The 19,906-nt window shown below is 45.5% G+C and overlaps 1 protein-coding gene and 1 long non-coding RNA gene across 5 annotated transcripts in view; both read right to left on the reverse strand.

Moving 5' to 3' along the window:
* LOC148001146 (uncharacterized) overlaps nt 1-3,227 on the reverse strand; it is a 45,298-nt gene extending 42,071 nt beyond the window's left edge. Inside the window, exon 1 of the long non-coding RNA XR_015638568.1 lies at nt 2,662-3,227. This is a non-coding gene — a long non-coding RNA (uncharacterized LOC148001146). The remainder of the gene's footprint in view (nt 1-2,661) is intronic.
* An 8,842-nt stretch (nt 3,228-12,069) lies between these two features.
* The window catches only part of Abcc4 (ATP binding cassette subfamily C member 4), a 234,972-nt gene continuing 227,135 nt past the window's right edge, over nt 12,070-19,906 (reverse strand). For 3 of the 4 annotated variants that reach the window (XM_087584853.1, XM_087584855.1, XM_087584854.1), the window contains one exon: nt 12,070-13,736. In XM_087584853.1, the coding sequence (XP_087440979.1) occupies nt 13,629-13,736 (108 nt within the window). In that variant the 3' untranslated portion in view covers nt 12,070-13,628. 4 annotated transcript variants of the gene reach the window in all.

The following is a 19,906-nucleotide window of genomic DNA, read 5'->3' on the forward strand; positions in this document are numbered from 1 at the left end:
AAGCAAAAGGAGTGAACAGCAGCATTCACTGCTCTTGCTTTTCGGCAGTGACAGCAAAGTGACCAATAGCATCACACTCCTCCCACCAATTCTTCTGTGACACTGTAGGTTGTGCCCTTGAACTGTGAGCTCTTGGACTGTGAGCCCTTGAACTGTGAGCCCTTGGACTGTAAGCCCTTGAACTGTGAGCTCTTGGACTGTGAGCCGTTGAACTGTGAGCTCTTGGACTGTGAACCCTTGAACTGTGAGCCCTTGGACTGTGAACCCTTGAACTGTGAGCTCTTGGACTGTGAACCCTTGAACTGTGAGCCCTTGGACTGTGAACCCTTGGACTGTGGGCCCTAGAACTGTGAGCCCTTAAACTATATGCCCTTGTACTGTGAACCCAAACAAATCCTTCTATCCTTAAGTTGCTTTTGCTAGGTATTTTGTTGCATAACACACATTCCAATTAAATACCAGTACTGTATTTAATCAGATAGAATTTTTAAAATCTCTTTTTACAATTGAATTCTTATAACCGGGCCCAGGTCACACAATATATCGAACCCTCACATACACCCCATTTTTCTGAGGTTAATAAAAAGGCTTTGGGAAATGTATATAAAAAGTAACTTTTAAAAGTGTTAACTCAGAGGAGGTCAAGCCACAGCCTCCTTGGGTCATCCTAAATCCAGGTTCATTAACACCAGATGCCCATGCTTACCCTACATTGAGCCCAGTGAAATCAGTTGTGTTGTCTGAGATACACCAAAACTTAAGGGCTACATAAGTTTGTACCTGGCTCCTAAGAATGTCCCTTTGGGTCCATCTCCAAAATGACAATGATGAGATTTTTAAGGCAATCAGTGACTTGAAAGGGTCTTTGGATTTCAATGAGATTGGCTTGGAATAACAATCAGATCAGATAGAATGACTCCTTATTGTACTGCTGGGTTCATCAAAGCCCGGAGGAACCACCCAGACAGAGAGAAGCAGATTAAGAAAAACAAATAAACAATCCAACAAAAACAATAAACATAGTGGAAATACCACTTTTTATGAGATTGCCAATAGATCCCGACAGTTATGTTACCAATCCTTAGCCAGACAACTTTCTGGAAAGATCCTGGATACTGTCTAATCATTGGGCTACCATGTTGATTGTTGCTACCCTCGAGAAGTTACAGTCCTGCAGTGGAATGCCCTAACAGTTGAGAAATATGAGGGAATATGTATGTGTACATACATGTACCTATGTGTGTGTGTGTGTGTGTGTGTGTGTGTGTGTGTGTGTGTGTATGCATGCATTTAAAGTTAGCTTATGTCCTCCCCTCCTTTCCCACCTCTTCCTTAGAGTACAATCCTGGCTACAACGGAGAGGCTCCAGTAAGGCGCATCCCAAACTGTATCAAACTGCTCAACCACCGTGGCAGTCCTCTAAGTTTCTAGAATTTGCTATGTAATTTGACCACCTCACAATTTATTCTTTAACTTAAACCAGTCTCTGACTCTTGTTTGTCCTATTTGGATCCATTCTTCATAGTGACACACTAATATTGCTTTCCAAAAACTAAACAAACAAACAAAAAACAGAAAGAAAGAAGAAGAATTCGAATCCGGGCTGCAGAAATGCTGGATAGTTGAAGCGCTTGTCAACAAAATTAAGAACTAAACTCTGGGTCTCCAGAATCCACATACATGCTTAGTTGATACGGCAACCTCCCCGTCATTCCAGAGCACCAGGACCGAACAAGAATCCCCAGAGCGAACTGGATAGCCAGACTAGCCATACTGCAGAGTTCTGGGTTTGAGAGATCCTACCTCACCGAAAAAGACGGAGAGTAGTAATAGGTACAAGTCAATTTCAGGCCTCCATCAGCACATGACTCAAGTGTATAAATGTGCACGCACACACAAGCACGCACGCTTGCATACAAGGCTACTCTGCAGGCCTGTAGGCAATGGAGTCGACCATCATCATGGTCACACCCACAAATCTGATCTCTTTAAAGGGTATCCAAGCTAGTCTCTTCCTAGTGCAAGGCACTTATTTCATTCATTCTTTTCATGAGATCCGTGAACTAACAAGATGCAAAAACAGTTCTGGAAAAGGCCACGTTCAGGTCAGAGGAAAAGTTCATACTCAAATAGCAATCTCGTAGCCAGAATCGGGTGTGTTTCTACAAAGCTGCTTTAGGCTCAGAATGCCCACCTTCTTCCCTTGCTGGTACCACCTTGTCACTTGTGGAAGGCACTTTTCAGAGGATTAGAAATCCTTGCTTGATCCTGGGCCTCCCCGTGGGAACGCGCCAGCCATTACACTCCTCTTAGATTGGGGCCAGCCACCTCCCAGCCCTCAGGGTGCGGAGCCGGGGCCTGTGATCGCGGGCCAGGGAGCAGGCGGGCTCCCGCGCTGGCGGGCCGAGGGCGGCGCCTGTGATCTGCAGCCAGGGAGCGCGCGGGGCGTCCCCGGGGACCCTGTGATCGCGCGCCAAGCGCAATCCCGAGCTCGCGCGCGCACTCGCGCGCGCTGTCTGCCCGGAGCTCCTGCAGAAAGTGTCCCCTGTTGAAAGGGTGGGGGAAGCGGGCTCAAGCCGGCGAACTAGGTCTAGTGAGTCCTCCTGAAGGCTCGCACCTAATCAGGCATCCCCAAACCTTCCTTAACGCCCATGCGCTTACCTGGTGGAAACAGGAAGACGCTTGGCCCTAAGCAACGAAAAGATGCTCTTAGAGATGCTTGTCTCGTACTCTAAAAGAAGCAGAGATCGCATCTCTTCTTGTGTCCAGTTAGATGAAGTTCTGCCTGGCTTGGTATTGTGATTCTCGTGATAATCAAACAGGTGTGAATAGTTTAGCATCAAAGAACCGTTTCTTTCTTGAACGGCTCCCTCTGCTGAGTGAAGGAAGACAAAAGCCTCCATTAGCATAGGGTGTGCAAAGCCACCTGTTCAAATAACTCTGCCAAACAGAACAAGCCAGCCTTGGAAAGAAAAGAACCCCAGAGCAGTGCAAATATTCGCAGCAAAGTTGAAGGATTAAGCTGATCATAGTTGCAAACTGGGAGGAGAAGGAGGAGGTGTCGTTCCCCGTTTGTAATAAAAGCTTGCAAGGGTTATTTTTAGCAGCCTGTTTGATTTCAGTAGATGAGGAGATAGCAGCTTTCATAGTCTTGTCAAAATAAAAATATGGGAGAAAAACTTAGTCTGCCCTAAATAATCCGGCAAACGTTTCTGTTTGGAAATCCTGATTTCAGGTCATGGGTGAACAGATAGGGTTCTGCCCAGAAACAATGGGCACAGGCCAAGCTGTGCCTGCGACTGTTGTCCTTGCTGCCTCCCATTCCAAGAAAACAAAACCACGATTTCATCAGCATCGATTTTTAATATTTTTGAAATGTTATTTTACATTTGTTTTGTGGCGCAAGAGAGAAGTGTGGGAAGCAGTGGGAGGGCAGCCGAGAAAGGAGCCAAGAGAAACTTGACTTTGGGGTGAGTGGGTGGGAGATCAAAGGATGAAATGGTGGCAGAGAGGGTGGAGGAGAATCGGAGCCCAGCATTGTGGGAACAGCATTGGCACGGAGGGGAGGGGGGGTGGGGAGAGGGGCAGGCTTGGTAGAAAAGAGGCTGGAACCACTGGTCTGTGACCCTGACAAGAAGCCTCCATTTTGAGCCCTGCTGTTTAGAGGACCCCAACCAGCTCTCCTAGGTCCTTCCTGAGCACACTCATCTAGGTCTTACTTAGTCCTTGGACACCGGCTAAACAAGTGTGACCCGCAAACCTTCAGCGTCAGCCTTGCTTGGCAGCTTGGATACAAGCTCTCAACCCCGGCTCCACATCCTTACCATGTTAACACCTATCAGGTAGATAGGGGCACATTCAAGGTTCAGGGACCCAAAAGGACCTGCCTAAATGGTGCCAGACTCCTTCAAACATCTGCACGGGTCTCTTGGTGGAATCCATCCTCGCAAGGGTGCAGCATAAAGCAATACCACTAGCATGAGTAACCCAGGGTCTGAGCCATTTTCGAGGCTGGAAGGAGTGGCCAGTCTTTGTCATTTGGAGCGTCCTTGTGAACACGAAGCCCTCCTAGGCAAGGTGGCGGGGCTCCCATGGTGCCTCCCCATTTCAGAATGGAATGGTGAGCTCAGGCATCTAAAAATCTTAAAAAAAAAAAAAAAAAAAAAAAGGAATTCAAAAATGGAATCAGGACCTCCAGATAGCAAGAAACGAGTTTGAAGGTGGGTGGTTCTCAGGTATTGGTCTCAACATTTCCTTAACGGGGTTTATAGATGTATATCTGAGTCACGTGGTTGGTGGCTGCCAGTCATGTTCTCGCCCTGGGCTAGAAGGCATTATGGGTGAGCACCGCAGCTAGCAGACTCTTCCTCCATTAGAAGAGGAAAGTTCAGCAGGAAAATAGTCAATGTAATAGAGCATGCCTGGATGCTTAAATGCACACTCTTTAATCAGTAGTCTAAAAGTTTAAATTACATCTGAAAAAAAAATTTATGTTGAAATGTTGGTGACAGTTGTTTGCCTAAAAGAAGGATTAGCTTCACGAACAGGCAGAATTGAACTTGTTCCACTAACACTCGGTATGAAAGCCGTTCATTTCATTTTCAACCAACATTGATTATTCCTCTATTATGGTCCAGACACCATGTTTAGCCTGCCTGCGCTGAGTGAGAACTGGCTGCCCTCAAATCTCCTTGGCCACTTAAGCAAGCAAACCTGTCTTTATCAGTCAACTTGCTTCTCCAAACTTCCTTCTCTCCTGCCCAGACGGTAACTTCCTGTTCCTATCCTCGAGATTCTTCAACAGCTCTCAGTCAGTGTGAGATCGTTTGGATTAACAGACAAGATGGACAGGTGGATATCGTTTAACTTTATGTGTTTGGCAACATAAGGCACAGGCCAATTCAACTGCTTGTGTCCTATCTATTAATATCATTTAGGGTACTGGCAATTTCCTTATTGTGATTTGATATTATGAAATCTGGTTGTCAAAGTAGCTTTATTCGTGATGAGTCACGTCAGGTCTTCCTAGGGTGGGTCAAAAACACCCACACTCTGAAACCACGTGTGGTGTCAATTGCTGTTTCCACCAGGAAGAAAGTGTTTAGAAACTCTCACGCTGAGGTATGAGCAACTTTATGACTTCTCTCTTGGTAAGAATTCATTCTTATTTTGAGAAAAAGAACTCAAAGAACTGGAGAGACAGCTCAGCAATTAAGAGCACTTGAGTGCTCTTCCAGAGAACTCAGTTTTGATCCCAAGCACCCACCTGGAGATCCCAACCATCAGTAGCTCCAGTCCTGGGGGATGATGCCCTCTTCTGGACTCCACAGGCATTACACACACGGGACACAGTGTCAAGAAAATACTCATATGAACAAACAATACAAGTTTTAAAGGAACTCAAAAACGCAAGGCATCGACATGAATAGCCAGTGAGGGCTGCTTTAGCATCGACCAGCATGGGATGAATTCTATGTCGGCTTCCTGAGACCGCTTCAAACATAACACACGGGCAGTTTTGTGTGCTAAGAAGAAGAGGGGATGAAATGTGGGAATCGTCTTTTACTGGCCATGGCTGAATGCCGTAAGGACCTTGTCTCAAAAAGTACTGTCACCGTCTGAACACTGATAGTCAGGAACTCGTTAGGCTGGGGGTCCTGCTACTCTAATTTCAAGAAGTGGAACAGAAGTGAGAAAGGGAGCTAACTTTTACGCGACGGTAGTACTGAATGAGAAGAGAGCTCCTTCCCCTCCCACAGATGAAGCCGACCCAAGCAAAGGCCATAAAGGCCTAGGGTGAAGTCCTCTTGAACCCAAGTCTACCATAAAGACCAAAGACAGCAAGATGGAGGTCAAAACCAACGTTACAGATAGACAGGTAAAGTCAAGATCGATGCCTTGGAGGCAGGAAGGACAAATCCCCACGTCTGTCTCCTGCAGTGATGCATCGGATGGTGCTAACAAAACTGGCACCCTCTCAACAAAGTCTTGTTTGTTAACTAAATCTAAATGTACATTTTTTTTCCCCTCACCCTAGAAAAGTGAGAGGGGACCAGGGCTAGACAGAGAAATGCTCGTCAACTCTGATTTCATCATTGGATGTGGTCTACGTGTATCAACTCACCGTACCCTAACCCCTAACTATATACAAGTGAACAAAAAATTGCAATGCCGGAGTGCTTAATGAGCAAGCATGAGGCCCTAAGTCTGATTCCCAGCTCTGCCAAAATATAAATGAAAACAAGTGAGCGGGAAAGCAACACATCCATAATCCATAATCATTGTTTTAATGGAGAGGGTAACCGAAGGTGAACAGGATCACAGCACATAATATTTATGCGTGGAAGTGTCATGGCGAAACCCATTATTTGCATAATTTTCTCGATTCTAATGAAGTATCATTTGCATAATTCCATCTATGCCAATGACAATGCTATTTGCATAATTTAGCTAATAATGCTAATAATGACGTAATTTTTTTTTAAAGGGCTAAGTCTATGGGCAGCTGTCGTGTCTTCTGGCTGCCTGGAGGCTGGGGTGGCCTCATGACAGAGTTTTCACCCCAGCGGCCCAGTTTCTGGAGACCAACCTGAAAATCCAAATTCCACAAAAATGAGCTTGTTGTTTCAGGTCCCCGGTTGTCGCTCGAGTTTCTGCCCCCACCCATGTAAATCAGCAGCTCCGGATTATTTTGATCTGGGGGAACACCACGTTTCCCAGGAAACTCTGCCTAACTGATAAGTGACTTTAGGAACCTCCCCCGAAGACGTGTGGCAACAAGTCTAGATACGTCATGCAATTTTAGGAACCATTATTTCACTGATGACTGGTAAGTCATAGGCCAGTATTATGGCTACCGTGGTGTTGCACCAACATAAAATAGGTTGTGTTCCCCATACATGTCTGTATGGGTATGCGGTCGCATAGGCGTGCAGTGTCTTTAAGGCATGTCAGAAGAGTGCGTTGGGTCCCCTGGAGCAATTGTAACCATAAGGACATGCATATTGGGAACAGAACTCAGGTCCTCCGCAAGAGAAGCACATACTTAACTACAGTATGTGGGAGTCAGAGGACAGCACACAGGGCATCGTCTCTCTCCTGCCTTCCACAACTTTGCCAGCATGTTGGTATTCGTTTGTTGTTTAGTTTGGTGTTTGAGATAAAGTCTCACTGTGTAGCCTTGGCTGGCCTAGAACTCACTGCGCTGTGCTCATAGATACGGCCCTGTCTAACACATTGCTTCCCGTGTGCTGCAAGCAAGAGCATGTTTCACCATGTCCGCCTCAGTTTGAAAACACTGACTTTGCTCTATTCCTGCCAAGAGACACTATCCTGTTTTAATCCTTGCAAATTGGAGAAGACAGCTCCTCTGTGTTCATTGTTATTTGCTAATAAAATAAGGAAGAAAAGTTGGAAATACTGTTAATAAAAACAACACCAAACACCCCTCAGGTTTCAGTAGGGCTTTAAAACAACCAGAGGTGTTAAACTCCATTTGTTAAATCAGACGTCTTGGTATTTTTTCCTGATATGATCTCAAATCACCGAGGTGATCTTTCTTAGACCTTGTTTCCTGTTTGGGATCATGGAAGCCTGGACTTAGTCTTTCTCTTCTGTGCTTGGATACTGGCTTATTACAATGTATAAAAGTAGCAATAACGGGGTGATATTTCTTCCCTATACAGCCCAGTAGCAGCGGAGTTAGGCAGGGATCTATGAAAGGTGATAAAGAAAGAGCTAGTTACCTTTCGTATTTGGAAAGCACCATTGTTGAGCTAAGATCATAACCTAAGCTAATATGATCATGAGCTAAGATCATGACCTAAGCTCAGGTCATAGGCCTTAGGGGAGAGTGTGCTACCTATGCTGCTAAACGGACATGACATTAAACTGTCTCCTAATGTCTTATCATTCTACCCATAGAGCAATGGATCTCGCAGCCCACCTCTGAGAAGCTCCTGTTTGCAGAAGACACTGTTAACTTTGCATTTTGAACACACAGTTCAGCGACATAGTCGGCTCAGCTGTGTGCTTAACCAGGATTCTCACTTAACATTTGTCTCCTCCCCTTGCCTTCTCTCCTGTTAATATTTCAATCCACGATTATGTGCGTGTTATATACGCATGTGCTACGCATATACGGTATGTTTGTTATGCACATGCACCTATTACATAAACATGTTTTCAGATGCCATGGGACTTTTCTGCTAACCACACTGGTGTGCACTCCCTAGAGCTATTTTGTCACATAGCTTGTCGTAAGACGTAAATTCAGGAGCTTTAACATTGTTAAAACTGGACTAGCAACTGGTACAGCTTTTACCCGGACATTACCAACTGTCCTGACTGGCTTTACTGTTGCGTTTTTAATCCAGGGTCACAGTGTATTTAATTGCCGTGTCTTAAGTTCCCGCCTAAACTGGAGCACTTCTGAAAGCTCTAATGGCCACAGGCGGTCCCAAGGAACATAGGTCAGGTGTCCCCACCTGGACCTACGGAATGTCCCCAGTCTGAGTCTGATGGCCTCGGGTCATGCTTGTGGCAGGTGTGTCACAGACGTGAGATGATGCAAACACTCCTGCGTGCATCCAGAGAGAGGCTGCTGGCTGGTCCCACTATGGCTGCCTTTGGGTTAGACCTGGCTGCCCAGTTAGGAGGATACCTGCTAGATTTTGCGAATGTAAACATAAAACTCTCCTCTTACTATGGGAAGACACATTCTACACATGCATATACATCATTTCTACCCAAATATCTGTGAGAGGTTCACTTAGGAAATCCAGTATTGGAATAGTTTGAGCCACCATGACAACCGTGGGTCCACAGGGGTTTTCCCGTCGATCCTTCTATATTTAGTTCTAGTCGTTCTATTACAAAAAGTGTTTACTTCCGTGTCTGTCCGTCTGTCCGTCTCTCTCCATCCCCATCTAACTGGAATTAGTGTGCGTATGTGGATCATTTTGAATAGATTTATTAATATAAATCAAACGTTTTTTACACCCCGAACTTTCTGTGGCTTCCCCCCACCTTACTTTAAATGCTCCTGGCTGACAGGACATAAACACTACCTCACATGGACTGGTTTTAGTTTTTGGCAACATACTCTGAAAATTTTAGTTTTAGAAGTGTTTTTCATGTGATCCTTTCCCCCAATAACTATGATTCACTTCCGAATCAAGGAAACGCTGCTTTTGCAATAATCGATTCCTTTCTATCTGTTGTGACGGATCATTGTGAATTACCTCCCTGGCTTCTTCGAGAAGGCTGCTGCTAGTTGGAACACTGAGATTAATCAGGGCCTCCCGAGGAGTTGGAACCCAATGACTCTGTCTCGATCCTGACTCTTCTTAAAGAATGGTATTCAGTATTGACCTATACAGTGAACTGGGCCCACAGAGCAAATGTGGGAGTTTTGTTATGTTTCTTTTTAAACGTGTGTTAGTGCTCACATATATGTATGTGTACCATGCATGTGTCTAGATCCCAAAGAAGCCAAACTTCTAGAGTTAAAGGTGGTCGTAAGCTCTGTAAGAGCCAGTCCTCTGTAAGAGCAGCCAGTGTTCTACTGTTCTCAGTGGCCATGTCGCCAGCTCCTGTCAGTTGCTTTTGAGTTCTCAATTCAAACCAACACACCCCTGCTTTTCGAGACAACTGCTATTTTAGTTTTTAGAGGTGATTATTTTTTCCCTTAGAGTATTAAATCTAAAAGATGGAAACCCATGTAGCCTAAAAGTCTTTCTAGTGTTAAGTGAAATCGACAGGCTGTATATCAGCCCTGATGCTTTCACAGTGCCCACTGCTCTCTCAGGTACATAAGCATCTGGAACATTCAAGTCCATCCTAGTTTTCCACACACAGCCAACCTGCAAGCTGGATCCAAAGGACTGGTGGTTGGGGAGGATTCTTATTAGAAAATTATTATTATTATTATTATTATTATTATTATTATTATTATTATATGCATACCCCAGATACTTATTTCTACATCCTAGAAGATGAAAAGATGGGAACAGGAACTGTGCATATGGATGTGAATAACTTCTGGGTTGGAAGTCCTAGGCTAACAGGGTTAGCATGCCCTTTAAAATACATACACCACATCAGTTGGGGCAAATACAGACCTTGGCTTCTCAAGTACTAAGAGCTGCAAATGTTTCGTTTGCCCCAGGCTCCAAGATAAGCCTAGAAGTCTAAGGACTCGGTAGAAATACTTTCCCAGCTACGGATGATTCACCTCTACTCACTCGGGCATGTCTCTGTCAGGGGACCCAGGTGCCCCAGCTGGCATTCACAAGGATAGTGGTGAGAACTGCCTTGCTAACCCAGTCGTAAAGTATTGCACATTAAAGGCACAGAAAACACAAAATGCCTAACGAGGACTATTCTAAACACTCCTCAGTCCAGCCACCCTCCGACATGCATGGTAGGTGAGAGGGTTACTTAAGCACCCTAGCCACCGCCCACTTAAGTATGTGTCGGATCCTCAAGAGCTGGAATTGCAGATGGTGGTGAGCAGCCATGTGGGTGCTGGAGGTTGAACCTGGGTCGTGTGGAAGAAGGACTAGTGCTTTTAACCACCGAGCCGCCTCTCCAGCCCCAGGAAGCTCTATGTCACCCAGCTGCCTAGAACTTTAGCTTCCTAAAATAAGGGCCATCGGGAGTCTACACATTACGATTTAGTTTCATTTCTGAATTCTGTGTAAGTGGGATCATAACCTTTTGGGTCAGACCTCTTTGAAACATGACGACTATGATGTTTATAAAATCCACTGTCAAGCCTGTACTTTTTTTTCCCCCTTGCTGTCCCACCACCTGCTACTTCTGCTGCTGCTGCGAATTTCAGCTGCTTTCAGGCTGAAATACTTAGAATTATGCTTCCTGATGACATCCCTGAAACAGCATGTAGTGTGTATGTGCACACGGGGCAGGGTGGGGAGGGGGGCGGGGAGGGGGGGAGAGAACAGATCCACGGGGCCCACAGCTCCAGCAAATGTCATCAAGATGTTTTTCTAAAGGGTTCGCTTACTCGTGTGTGTCGTGTGCACGTGCACATGCTATGGAGGTCAGGGGTCAACTTTCAGGAGTTGGAGCTCTCCTTTTAACTTCTGGGATTCAGGAAACACATTCAAAGCTGTCAGGCCCGGAGGTGGGAAGATCACCCTCAGAGCCATCTCCCTGGGCCAAAGTTGTTTGTAGGATACATAGGTTCACGAAGTGGGAGAGTGTTCCTGCTGCCTCATCAGTATTTGACGGCTGATGTTGTTAGCTTTTTGCTCACCCACCAACTGTGGCACCAACAGGTCTTTTCTTGGTGAGCAACAGGAACGGGCCCTTTCCCAGTCACTGGCCATTTGGATGCTCTCTCACAGAAGCACCTGTTCCAGCCTCTTGCTCACCTCCCAGTGGACCCTAAGCTTTTCCTAAGGAGCCTTAGGGGTTTTTAAGGCTTCGTGGCATCAGCTCTGAGGCTAACCTGACCCCCCCGAATTGGAATAATATTAAAGCTGCAGAATCCAATCACCAACCCCCACTGTACAGGTTTGGTTCCAGTAGGTTCTAAGCCACGAACTGCACTTCTCACAAGTTTCCAGATCAAGTTGCTGGCCTGGGTTACTCAGGCTCAGAACCAACATTCGACGGCGGTTTAAATGGAACGGTAATAGGTTCTTCCCCTTTCTGTGAGGAAAGAGTCACCTTTTAAAACACCCTGAAAACTGTATCCATTTGACATTTGCTCAAGCCTAGGGGTGTAAGCCAATGTTCCTCATCTAGAAAAGAGAGGTACCTGACAACTTCAGCAGCTTCGGGGCAACCGTTTGCCTGCAGCCCACACCTCCACTCAGTGTATCTGGTACACCCAAGCAGCCAAGGGAAACAGGTGGTGGTGGTGGTAGGTACCTTTTGGTCTCACAAAAAGCTCGCTGCCTTTGGCCAGCAGGGGCATGAGTCAGTTCCTAATCCCTCAAAGAATAAACAGCTCTTTGAATGGGGATGAAAAGCGTCGTTTATTTCAGCTGAATCTGGTTTGTCCTGCAATGGTTGCAAAAGCAGACACGAAATCGAAACACATTTGTATGACCGCTTTTAATCTCCAAAAACCACACAAACATAAACATAGACACATTAAGACATTTCTAAATATTCAAACAGACCTTATTATCGTCAGTGTCACATCTCAATCTCTCAAAATATAAACCACGGCTACCAAGAAGGGATGAACGGCCATCATTTACTGGACTGAACACCGCAACATTCACTACAGACTTCTGAATATGAAGGGTCAGTCATTGTGTTTCATGTGGTTTTATGGTGGTTTGGTGGGTGTGTGCTTTTTTGAGGTTCCATTTTATAAAACAGTCTTTGCTGTTAACCAGTCTAAAGACCTGATGTTGTTGATGTCCGCACATATGCACCGAAGTGAGTGTCTAAACGGTAACACAGGTAACTTGAGGACGCTTTATTGTGGCAGGTCATGAAGAACCCCCTTTGAATTACAACAGTGAAACCTTTAGTAACTTGAAATTGACACAGGCCTTCGCCACCAGCACCCAGAAAAGTTCAAGACCTACAGTTACACGAAGTGCCTCAGGTCCTAGGAAGTGTTGTGGTTTGTTGACTGACTAGTAAGAAGGTCCTCAAGGCCTGCCATTAGTGGTCAAAGATAACTAATCTGCATGGGTTCTAGAAAGTGAAGCTTCCACACAGCATCCTGAGGGCGTACAATGGGATGACTGTAACGATTTTCAGGCTTTCACTAGCTTCTGGAGTCAATCTGAAAGGATTTCACGAAAGGCTTACAGCCAATAGGAGGTCTGCCTCCTGTAAACCAGGAGCCAAAATGAGATTGATATTATGCATTTGAGAGCCACTGTCTGGGGGAAGTGTCACGACGACCAGTGTATCAGTGCATGGGCAGTCCAGAGGGGCTCGCACAGATGGAGGGGAGGGGCACCTAAGAAGTGCCAGGCCTCCCATTCTGAGAAAGCAGAAGTTGACTTTCCAACATGAATGCTTCAACATACTTCAGACGTGCGTCTTTGTATGCGTGTGGGTGGTGGGATAGTCTCTCTCCAGCAATGTTACTTAAATTATATGGATTTTTTTTTTTTTTTGGTTTGTTGTTGTGGTTCCTGTTAATTTTATCTGTTCTGTTTTAACCAGAGGCCTTTGTGGGGGAAGTAACGGGTCCTAGCTAAGTCAGAGAAAGCAGGGAAACAAACTGGCATCTGCACACCGTCTTCAAGTAAACAGAGTCCCTGACGCACCCGGAGAGTGTACTTTTAAGGCAAGAGGAAAAAACAACCCACTGTGACAGCTTATAAAACGCACGGGCTTTGGCCCTAGAGTCTGTTAAGGCACAAAACCTGGTAGGCAGCTGTTGTCGGTGGCCTGCACCTCAGAACTGGATTTGTAAAGAACAGTAGGAACATTTAAATAAAACAACAGGCCATGTTGTTAGGACCTGAAGTCACAGGATAAGGTCGAAGGGGAAAGTCCAAAGACGCCGGTCTCTTGTCTGTGAAGGATCTGTTGCAGAATGAAAACCAGGAGTGCTGTAGTCTAAGAAGTGCGAGCCCCTTGTTGGGGCAGGGGACACCCTGGAAACAGACTTGACGTCCTGGTAGTAGTCACAATGCTGTTTCAAATATCGTTAAGGCGGAGGGCTGTCCGTTGGAGGTGCTCATAACCGCAGGGCTGCTGAATGCAATATCCGGATAATTCCGTCTGAAGTACACCTGTGGAAAAGAGGCAGGCGAAAAAAGGACATGAGTACATTTTCAAGCCTTCCTCTCGGAGGCAATGCTTGTCTGTCTCCATCCAGCAAATTAATCATAGCGTTCGATGAGGTAATCACTACACCCATTGAGGCGCAATTAGAAGTCCAGGCAAGCACACATCCCGTGAAACGGCGGAGAAAAACCCTCAGCGCGGCAGGGCTGAATGCCCAATGACTTGGAGATCCACTTTAGCTCTGATCACTTTGATTCACAGATACGTTTTTATCACGCCATTAAACCGATAAGCAAAATCATTTCACTGACTCAAATACTCAGAGATAAATTAAAAAACGGGAGGTGGGGGTAGGTGTGTGTGTGGGGTGTCACACAAAGAGGCCAGGCGCCTGTACTGAAGTTTCCCATTTTCGCGCATAAAATGAACACAATAGACCTGGATGCTAATATCAGCTTGTAATCCCTATATATTACAAACTCTGATTGACAAGCATTGAAACTCTGGCGTCTACGCGTGAAATATCCCGGCACTTAATTTGTGCAGCAAGGCCGTCGTAGGGCCTACAGAACCGCGATCTGTGGATAGCGGGGCCGCAATGAAAAGAGAAGCAAATGCTGTAACAATGACCCAGCCAGGCGACTTCTCTCAAATAGAAGATGACACCAAATAATAGGACGGCTCTTTGCCAGGCCTTTGAATTCCTGAATTCTGCCAATTCCAATAGCAGAGATACAGGCTCTCTGATAAACGTGTAATCAGAACATAAAGGACATGAAATGCTGTCAGGCTTCTCTGTTCCCCAATCGTCAGTTTTTAGCGGCTGTATCATATCTGGGTTCCCTGACAGATGCGTATTACAAAATGAAATAATGTCAGGACTTGTGAGCTCTTATCTCTAAATGTGTTTGCGTGAAAAAGGCCTTCAAATGCAATTTTTCCCCCCCTTCGGAGAAGAATGTGAAAAGTTTTGTTAGAGTCTTTAAAACAGAAAACGTAGCATCTCTCTGAGCTGACACAAGTCACGCACGAGTTGGGTCTCCCCCTCATGCTCCTCCCCCCGCCCCAGGCTGTGGGTTTATATACATGGGCGCTGTCAACAAAGTTGTCGGTGGGAATGATGGGCTTCCCAGGTAACAAGGTCACGGATGTCTACTTCCTTAGTAAGTATACCTCCCTTGGGTTGCTGGCAAACTTCTCCCTAAATACCACAGCACGGAAGATTCCTTTTACGAGAGAAATGTCACTGAAGAAGAAAGGTCCTATGGAACAGTCTGAGACGACCGCCATGAGCGCGCGCTTTCGAACACAGGACGAACTTGTTCTTTTTGGTGTGTCTGTGTACTCGAATGTCAATGTCATCTCCACCTACACTCTTAAGTCCAGCTCCAGAGGACCTGACGCCCTCTCCTGGATTCCGTGGGCACCGCGTGCACACGGCGCATACACATACACACAGGCAAGACGCCCATACATGTCAACTAAAATGGTCTTGGTTTTCCCGTCAGGGATGCTTTGCCGAGAACCATTTCAGGTGTATAAAAGCCCTGACTTGAATTTTTTCCTACCATGTTTATAACACATTCTGATAAAGGCATGATTGAGACTGGGCATCTTCTTTTAAATTTAATTTAACATTTTTTTAAGTTGGGGGAGACAGGGTTTCAAGGGTCTCAGGCTGGCCTTGAATTTATCCTAGACCTGGGAATGACCTTGAACTCCCAATACCTGCGCCCACCTCCAAATATTGGGATTATAGTCATGTACCACCATTGGAGTGTCTGTTAAAAACAGGGGTGCTGGGGAGTGAACCCAGTGGTTAATGCATTCCGGGCAAGACACTCTACCAGTTGTAGATTCCCAGTCTCACAGCATCTACATGAGATCAAGCTGAAAGATGGCTAACATTCTCTACTGGGCCATCAAGCCGCAGGCTGAGCCTAGGCTAAAAGGGACCAGTCTCCGTCTCTCTCTTCAACACCCAGCTGATGCTGCAACGTCTACTTAGCCTCCTTCCACACTGTCTGCCTCATCTGTAAAGACCAGATAACAAAGACTTACCTCATAGGAACTAATTAATGGCTACAAACTGCAGGCTGAAAACATGCTGGGCCAAGTGCTGGGTGTGTTACTGACAGTTGCTCAGAGGAACAGCTCCTCAGTGTGTGGAAAGCAAGGCTACAGGTCGGAAACGTGAGGACAGTTGCGGCTTCCACTCTCTTAGGTGGGCCTCCTAACAGGATCTTTGCAGACTCCCAGGCCTGTGGTTGAGACACTGATAGTGGGGTTAATATGGTAGTCTAGGAGGCAGGATGGCAGGCTGAGATGCCTGGGGCTTGGGGTACCTGCTGGCTGGTAACTCTCTGAAACCTTAGCTGGCCTCTTCTTCCTCAGCTTCTTCATGTGGCCAATGGTAACAGTGCCTCACCAGGAAAGGAGACAGAGAGGGACACTGCCATCATGCTCAAGTCTGGGGTCAACCTTTTGCTCCTCTTCCTTCCCTTTGCTTAGATTCTTTTCACAGTTTCTCTGATGTGGGCTGAAACCAACAGCCATTCACCTGTCCAAGAGAGCACTCTATAGCACAAAGCAACCAAACCGTTCCCTCGTGGACGGAGAACAGTGGCTTTTATTTACGCTGCATTTGTGAGATACCACTTGGTGTTCTGAGTTCTGGCCAGGACTGCCAGGTTATCCTCACTCACCAGCAGAACTCTGGGTCACTGACTGTGATTCTCAAGGCCTCATACTCCTCAATGGTAAGGCAGGTCTACTGTTAGATCCCACCACTGGTATTACTGTCAAGTTAAAGAATACAGGAGGCTTAGTCCTGCTTTTCAGATTATTGAGCAATCAATTATTAAATCCCTACACTTTCTGAAATCACCTTAAACATCTAAGATACGGAGAAATAGAAAGAGTTTAAAGACTCCCATCTCAAACAATGCCCTGTCCACAACCATCCCAAGGCTATGTGATTGGGAAAAAAAAAAAACCAAAACATCTTATTCAGAAGTAAAACCTGGTAACATATAATGGAGAGAGGTCTGTAAAATAGACATGTAAAAAGGGTGGATCAAGACAAAGTGATAATGAGGAATGCTCAGTGAGCATATGACGGTTATGGGGAAACATCTGGAACACAGTCAAAGTGCAGCAGAAGCCCCCGCGCATAGAGTGAGAAACCTAGAACATGGCTTAGAAAGAGCCGGAGATGAAACCTGATTCATGGAGGTCAGTAGTGAAGAGAAAAAGGAAAAGATGAAAGAAAGGACTGGTTTGCCAGAGGCGGCCTGGAGATTATTGTGGAAAAGAACAGTGGAGCGAGACTTGGAAACGGGACAGAGCGAGCAAGCAGAGAAACTAGGAATTAATATTTTAAGAAGCTTAAGGAGAAACAGCTTTACAAAATGGACAAGGGTAATGTAACACACATGAAAAGCACTCAAAGCATAGTATGATGAATCTGTCAGAGATAAAACATACCTGTGATTCCAATAAATATAAATGGGTTAAAATCATCCCTTTATAAAAAGGCTAGGATTGCATCTCTGAGCAAAATCCAATGCCATGCATGTACAGAGGGCACAGTTCCAGTATTAATAACAAAGACATATGGAGCAAATGAAGGCAAGGTAAAGGGGAGAAAGGCTCCATCTTAGTTTTGAGCAGGCTAGAATTAAAACCCAAAAGCCTTAAAAAAACACAGACACACTGTTTGAATTGTAGACAGTCTAACTTGTAGTGGAAGTTATAAACATCTGCAAGTTGAGAAAAATAAGAATATTCAAAGTGAATGTGACAGGAACCATAACGAGAATCATCTACTGTCTGTATGGGACACTTATTCCCACATATGAGTCACATGAGAAAAACTAATGTCGGAACAGAGAAGACACATACCATGTAATAAAGAAAGCAGATCTAAGGAAAACTACTAGGCTAATCTAAAAGAGAACATTAAAAAAATTATAAAGATTTCCAGTGTACTAGGGAACAAGAAACAGCTATTTCAGGTAACATTATTTACCACAGAACAATGAAAGTGTAAATGTTAAGTAAAATAAAAAACTGTTCTAAAACTAGCAGATGCTCCTCTTAAATAATTTCTGTGATAAAAAGGAAACTAAATCTAAACTGTAATATATACATATGAAGCAGAGCTTTGATGAAAACTGACTGTACAAAAAACTGAGGTTTGGCTAAAGCAGTTTTCATAGAAAATTCATAGCTTTAAATATTTATATTTTGATTAGCATAATTACTGTAGTTTCTATGTTATTTATGACTGTCATAGTTACTATTTATAGTAATAAGTAAAAAAAGAATATAAACAAATGTATTCATAAAAAGCTGCAACAAAACAAACCCAAACAAGAAATAATCAACAAAGACTAGGATCTGACCAGTTGCAAAGCAGAATTTAACAACTGGTAAATAAATGTGAGAGCTAAATCTTTGGGCTAAACACAACTGACATAATCAATCAGGAAACAGGAAGCAAAGGTGGAGAATGGATAACTGTTAAGGTCGTTAGTGAAAAGAATGAGATAATTATGTAATAATATAAAGATACAGTGTCTGCCCAGGGAAAGGAGCAGTAAGACAGGAGACCAGAATGGCTCAGTGGGTTACCTTTTACTTATTAAAGTTAAAGAGGTCGAGGAGTGGAGGGTGAGGGTGGGGAGTGGAGGGTGGGGATAGGGAGTGGAAGGTGGAGGGGTCAGGAGTGGGGAGGGTGGGGACTGGAGGGTGGGGTTGGGGAGCGGAGGGTGGAGGGGTGGGGAGTGGAGGGTGGACGGGGGTGGCTCAGTTGGTAAAGGGCCCACCGTAGAAGCAGGATCTGCAGAGCCTATGTAGAAAGCTGAATGAGATGACTCACAATGGTGATTCTAGTGCTGGTAAGACAAAAGCAGAAAGATCCCAGCAGGCCTAATTGGCAAGCTCCAGACAACAAGAGGACTGTCTCAAAGGAGGTAGATGGCATTTCCAGCAGTGACATTGTGACTGACTCTGGCTGGCCTTCATACGCACACACGCGTGTGCACACTCTTACCAACATGCACACAAAACAGTCCTGTACCCTTGGCATAGATCGTCGTTAAGCAGATTATTAACAGCAGTTGTCAAACACTGAATCTCGAAAGCTGTGTAGGAGAGCCTCGGATGATGCTCTTGCTTTTGCCAGGGGTGAAAGCTGTGGCCTCAAGACTGTTCCGATTTCTGTTCTCCTTTGTAAATCCCCCGGCATCTGTAAAATGCCCTATACACTTGGCCGCCCGAGATGTCTACCGTCTCTTCTGATTCCCACAATGTGAATCCAGTCACATTTCAGACCCTGTCTGTTCTGTAGGTGGATCCTCAACTGCAGGGGCATCGATGACTTTTACGTAAAGCCAATACCTGCTAAGTGCCTCTTGCCCCAGTCAGACAGGTCCAGAAGGTGAGACTGATAACCTCACAGGCTGATAAGATGGCGGCAGCATCATGACACACTGGGAGGGAGTGAAGTGGGGACCCTTGGACAGGGAGAGAATGGCAAGCGTCTTCCACCATTATGGGATCAGTTGTGTGGTGATTCCCTTTGTCTTAAAAGCACAGTCCAGCGTCTCCACTCCAGTATCTCAGAAGGCAACCACACTTGTAGATAAAGTCCTTAAACAGGTGATTAAGTTAAAATGAGGTCCTTAGGGTGGCTCCTCATATACCGAGATGCACTTGGTTAGAGCCCAGCATCTGAGGAGCACTCTCTGCTTTTACACGGCCCAAGTCTAAAGGGCAAGCTCAGAGTGAGCCAGCCACGACCTCTTTGGAATCTACATGGTCAGGAGTACAAGGCTCGGACGTCCCTTCGATCAGATGTTGGGTTCGCAACTCAATGGAATGAGTTCTGCTTTGTGAGAGGGAAAAGCTTGCTGATGCAGACTAACCCACATGGTCTACCGTTCTGAAAGACGCGTGGAGATTTGGTTTCATCCGTGACAAACGCTGACAACTACCTGTTCTCCTGAAAGAACCCCGTGTGCGCAGAAAGAATGGGAACGGAGTTCTGTACCTCTCTCTACCTTTCTGGAGACAGAACCAGAACCGAAGGTGAGACGGGGCTTAAATCTGGACTTGACTCTACCACCTGCGGGTGCTGGGGCAACAGGCCTGTCTTGGATGCCAAATGAAA

Source organism: Rattus norvegicus, chromosome 15 (assembly GCF_021556685.1).
Source record: "Rattus norvegicus strain SHRSP/BbbUtx chromosome 15, alternate assembly SHRSP_T2T, whole genome shotgun sequence".
Taxonomy (NCBI): Eukaryota; Metazoa; Chordata; class Mammalia; order Rodentia; family Muridae; genus Rattus; species Rattus norvegicus.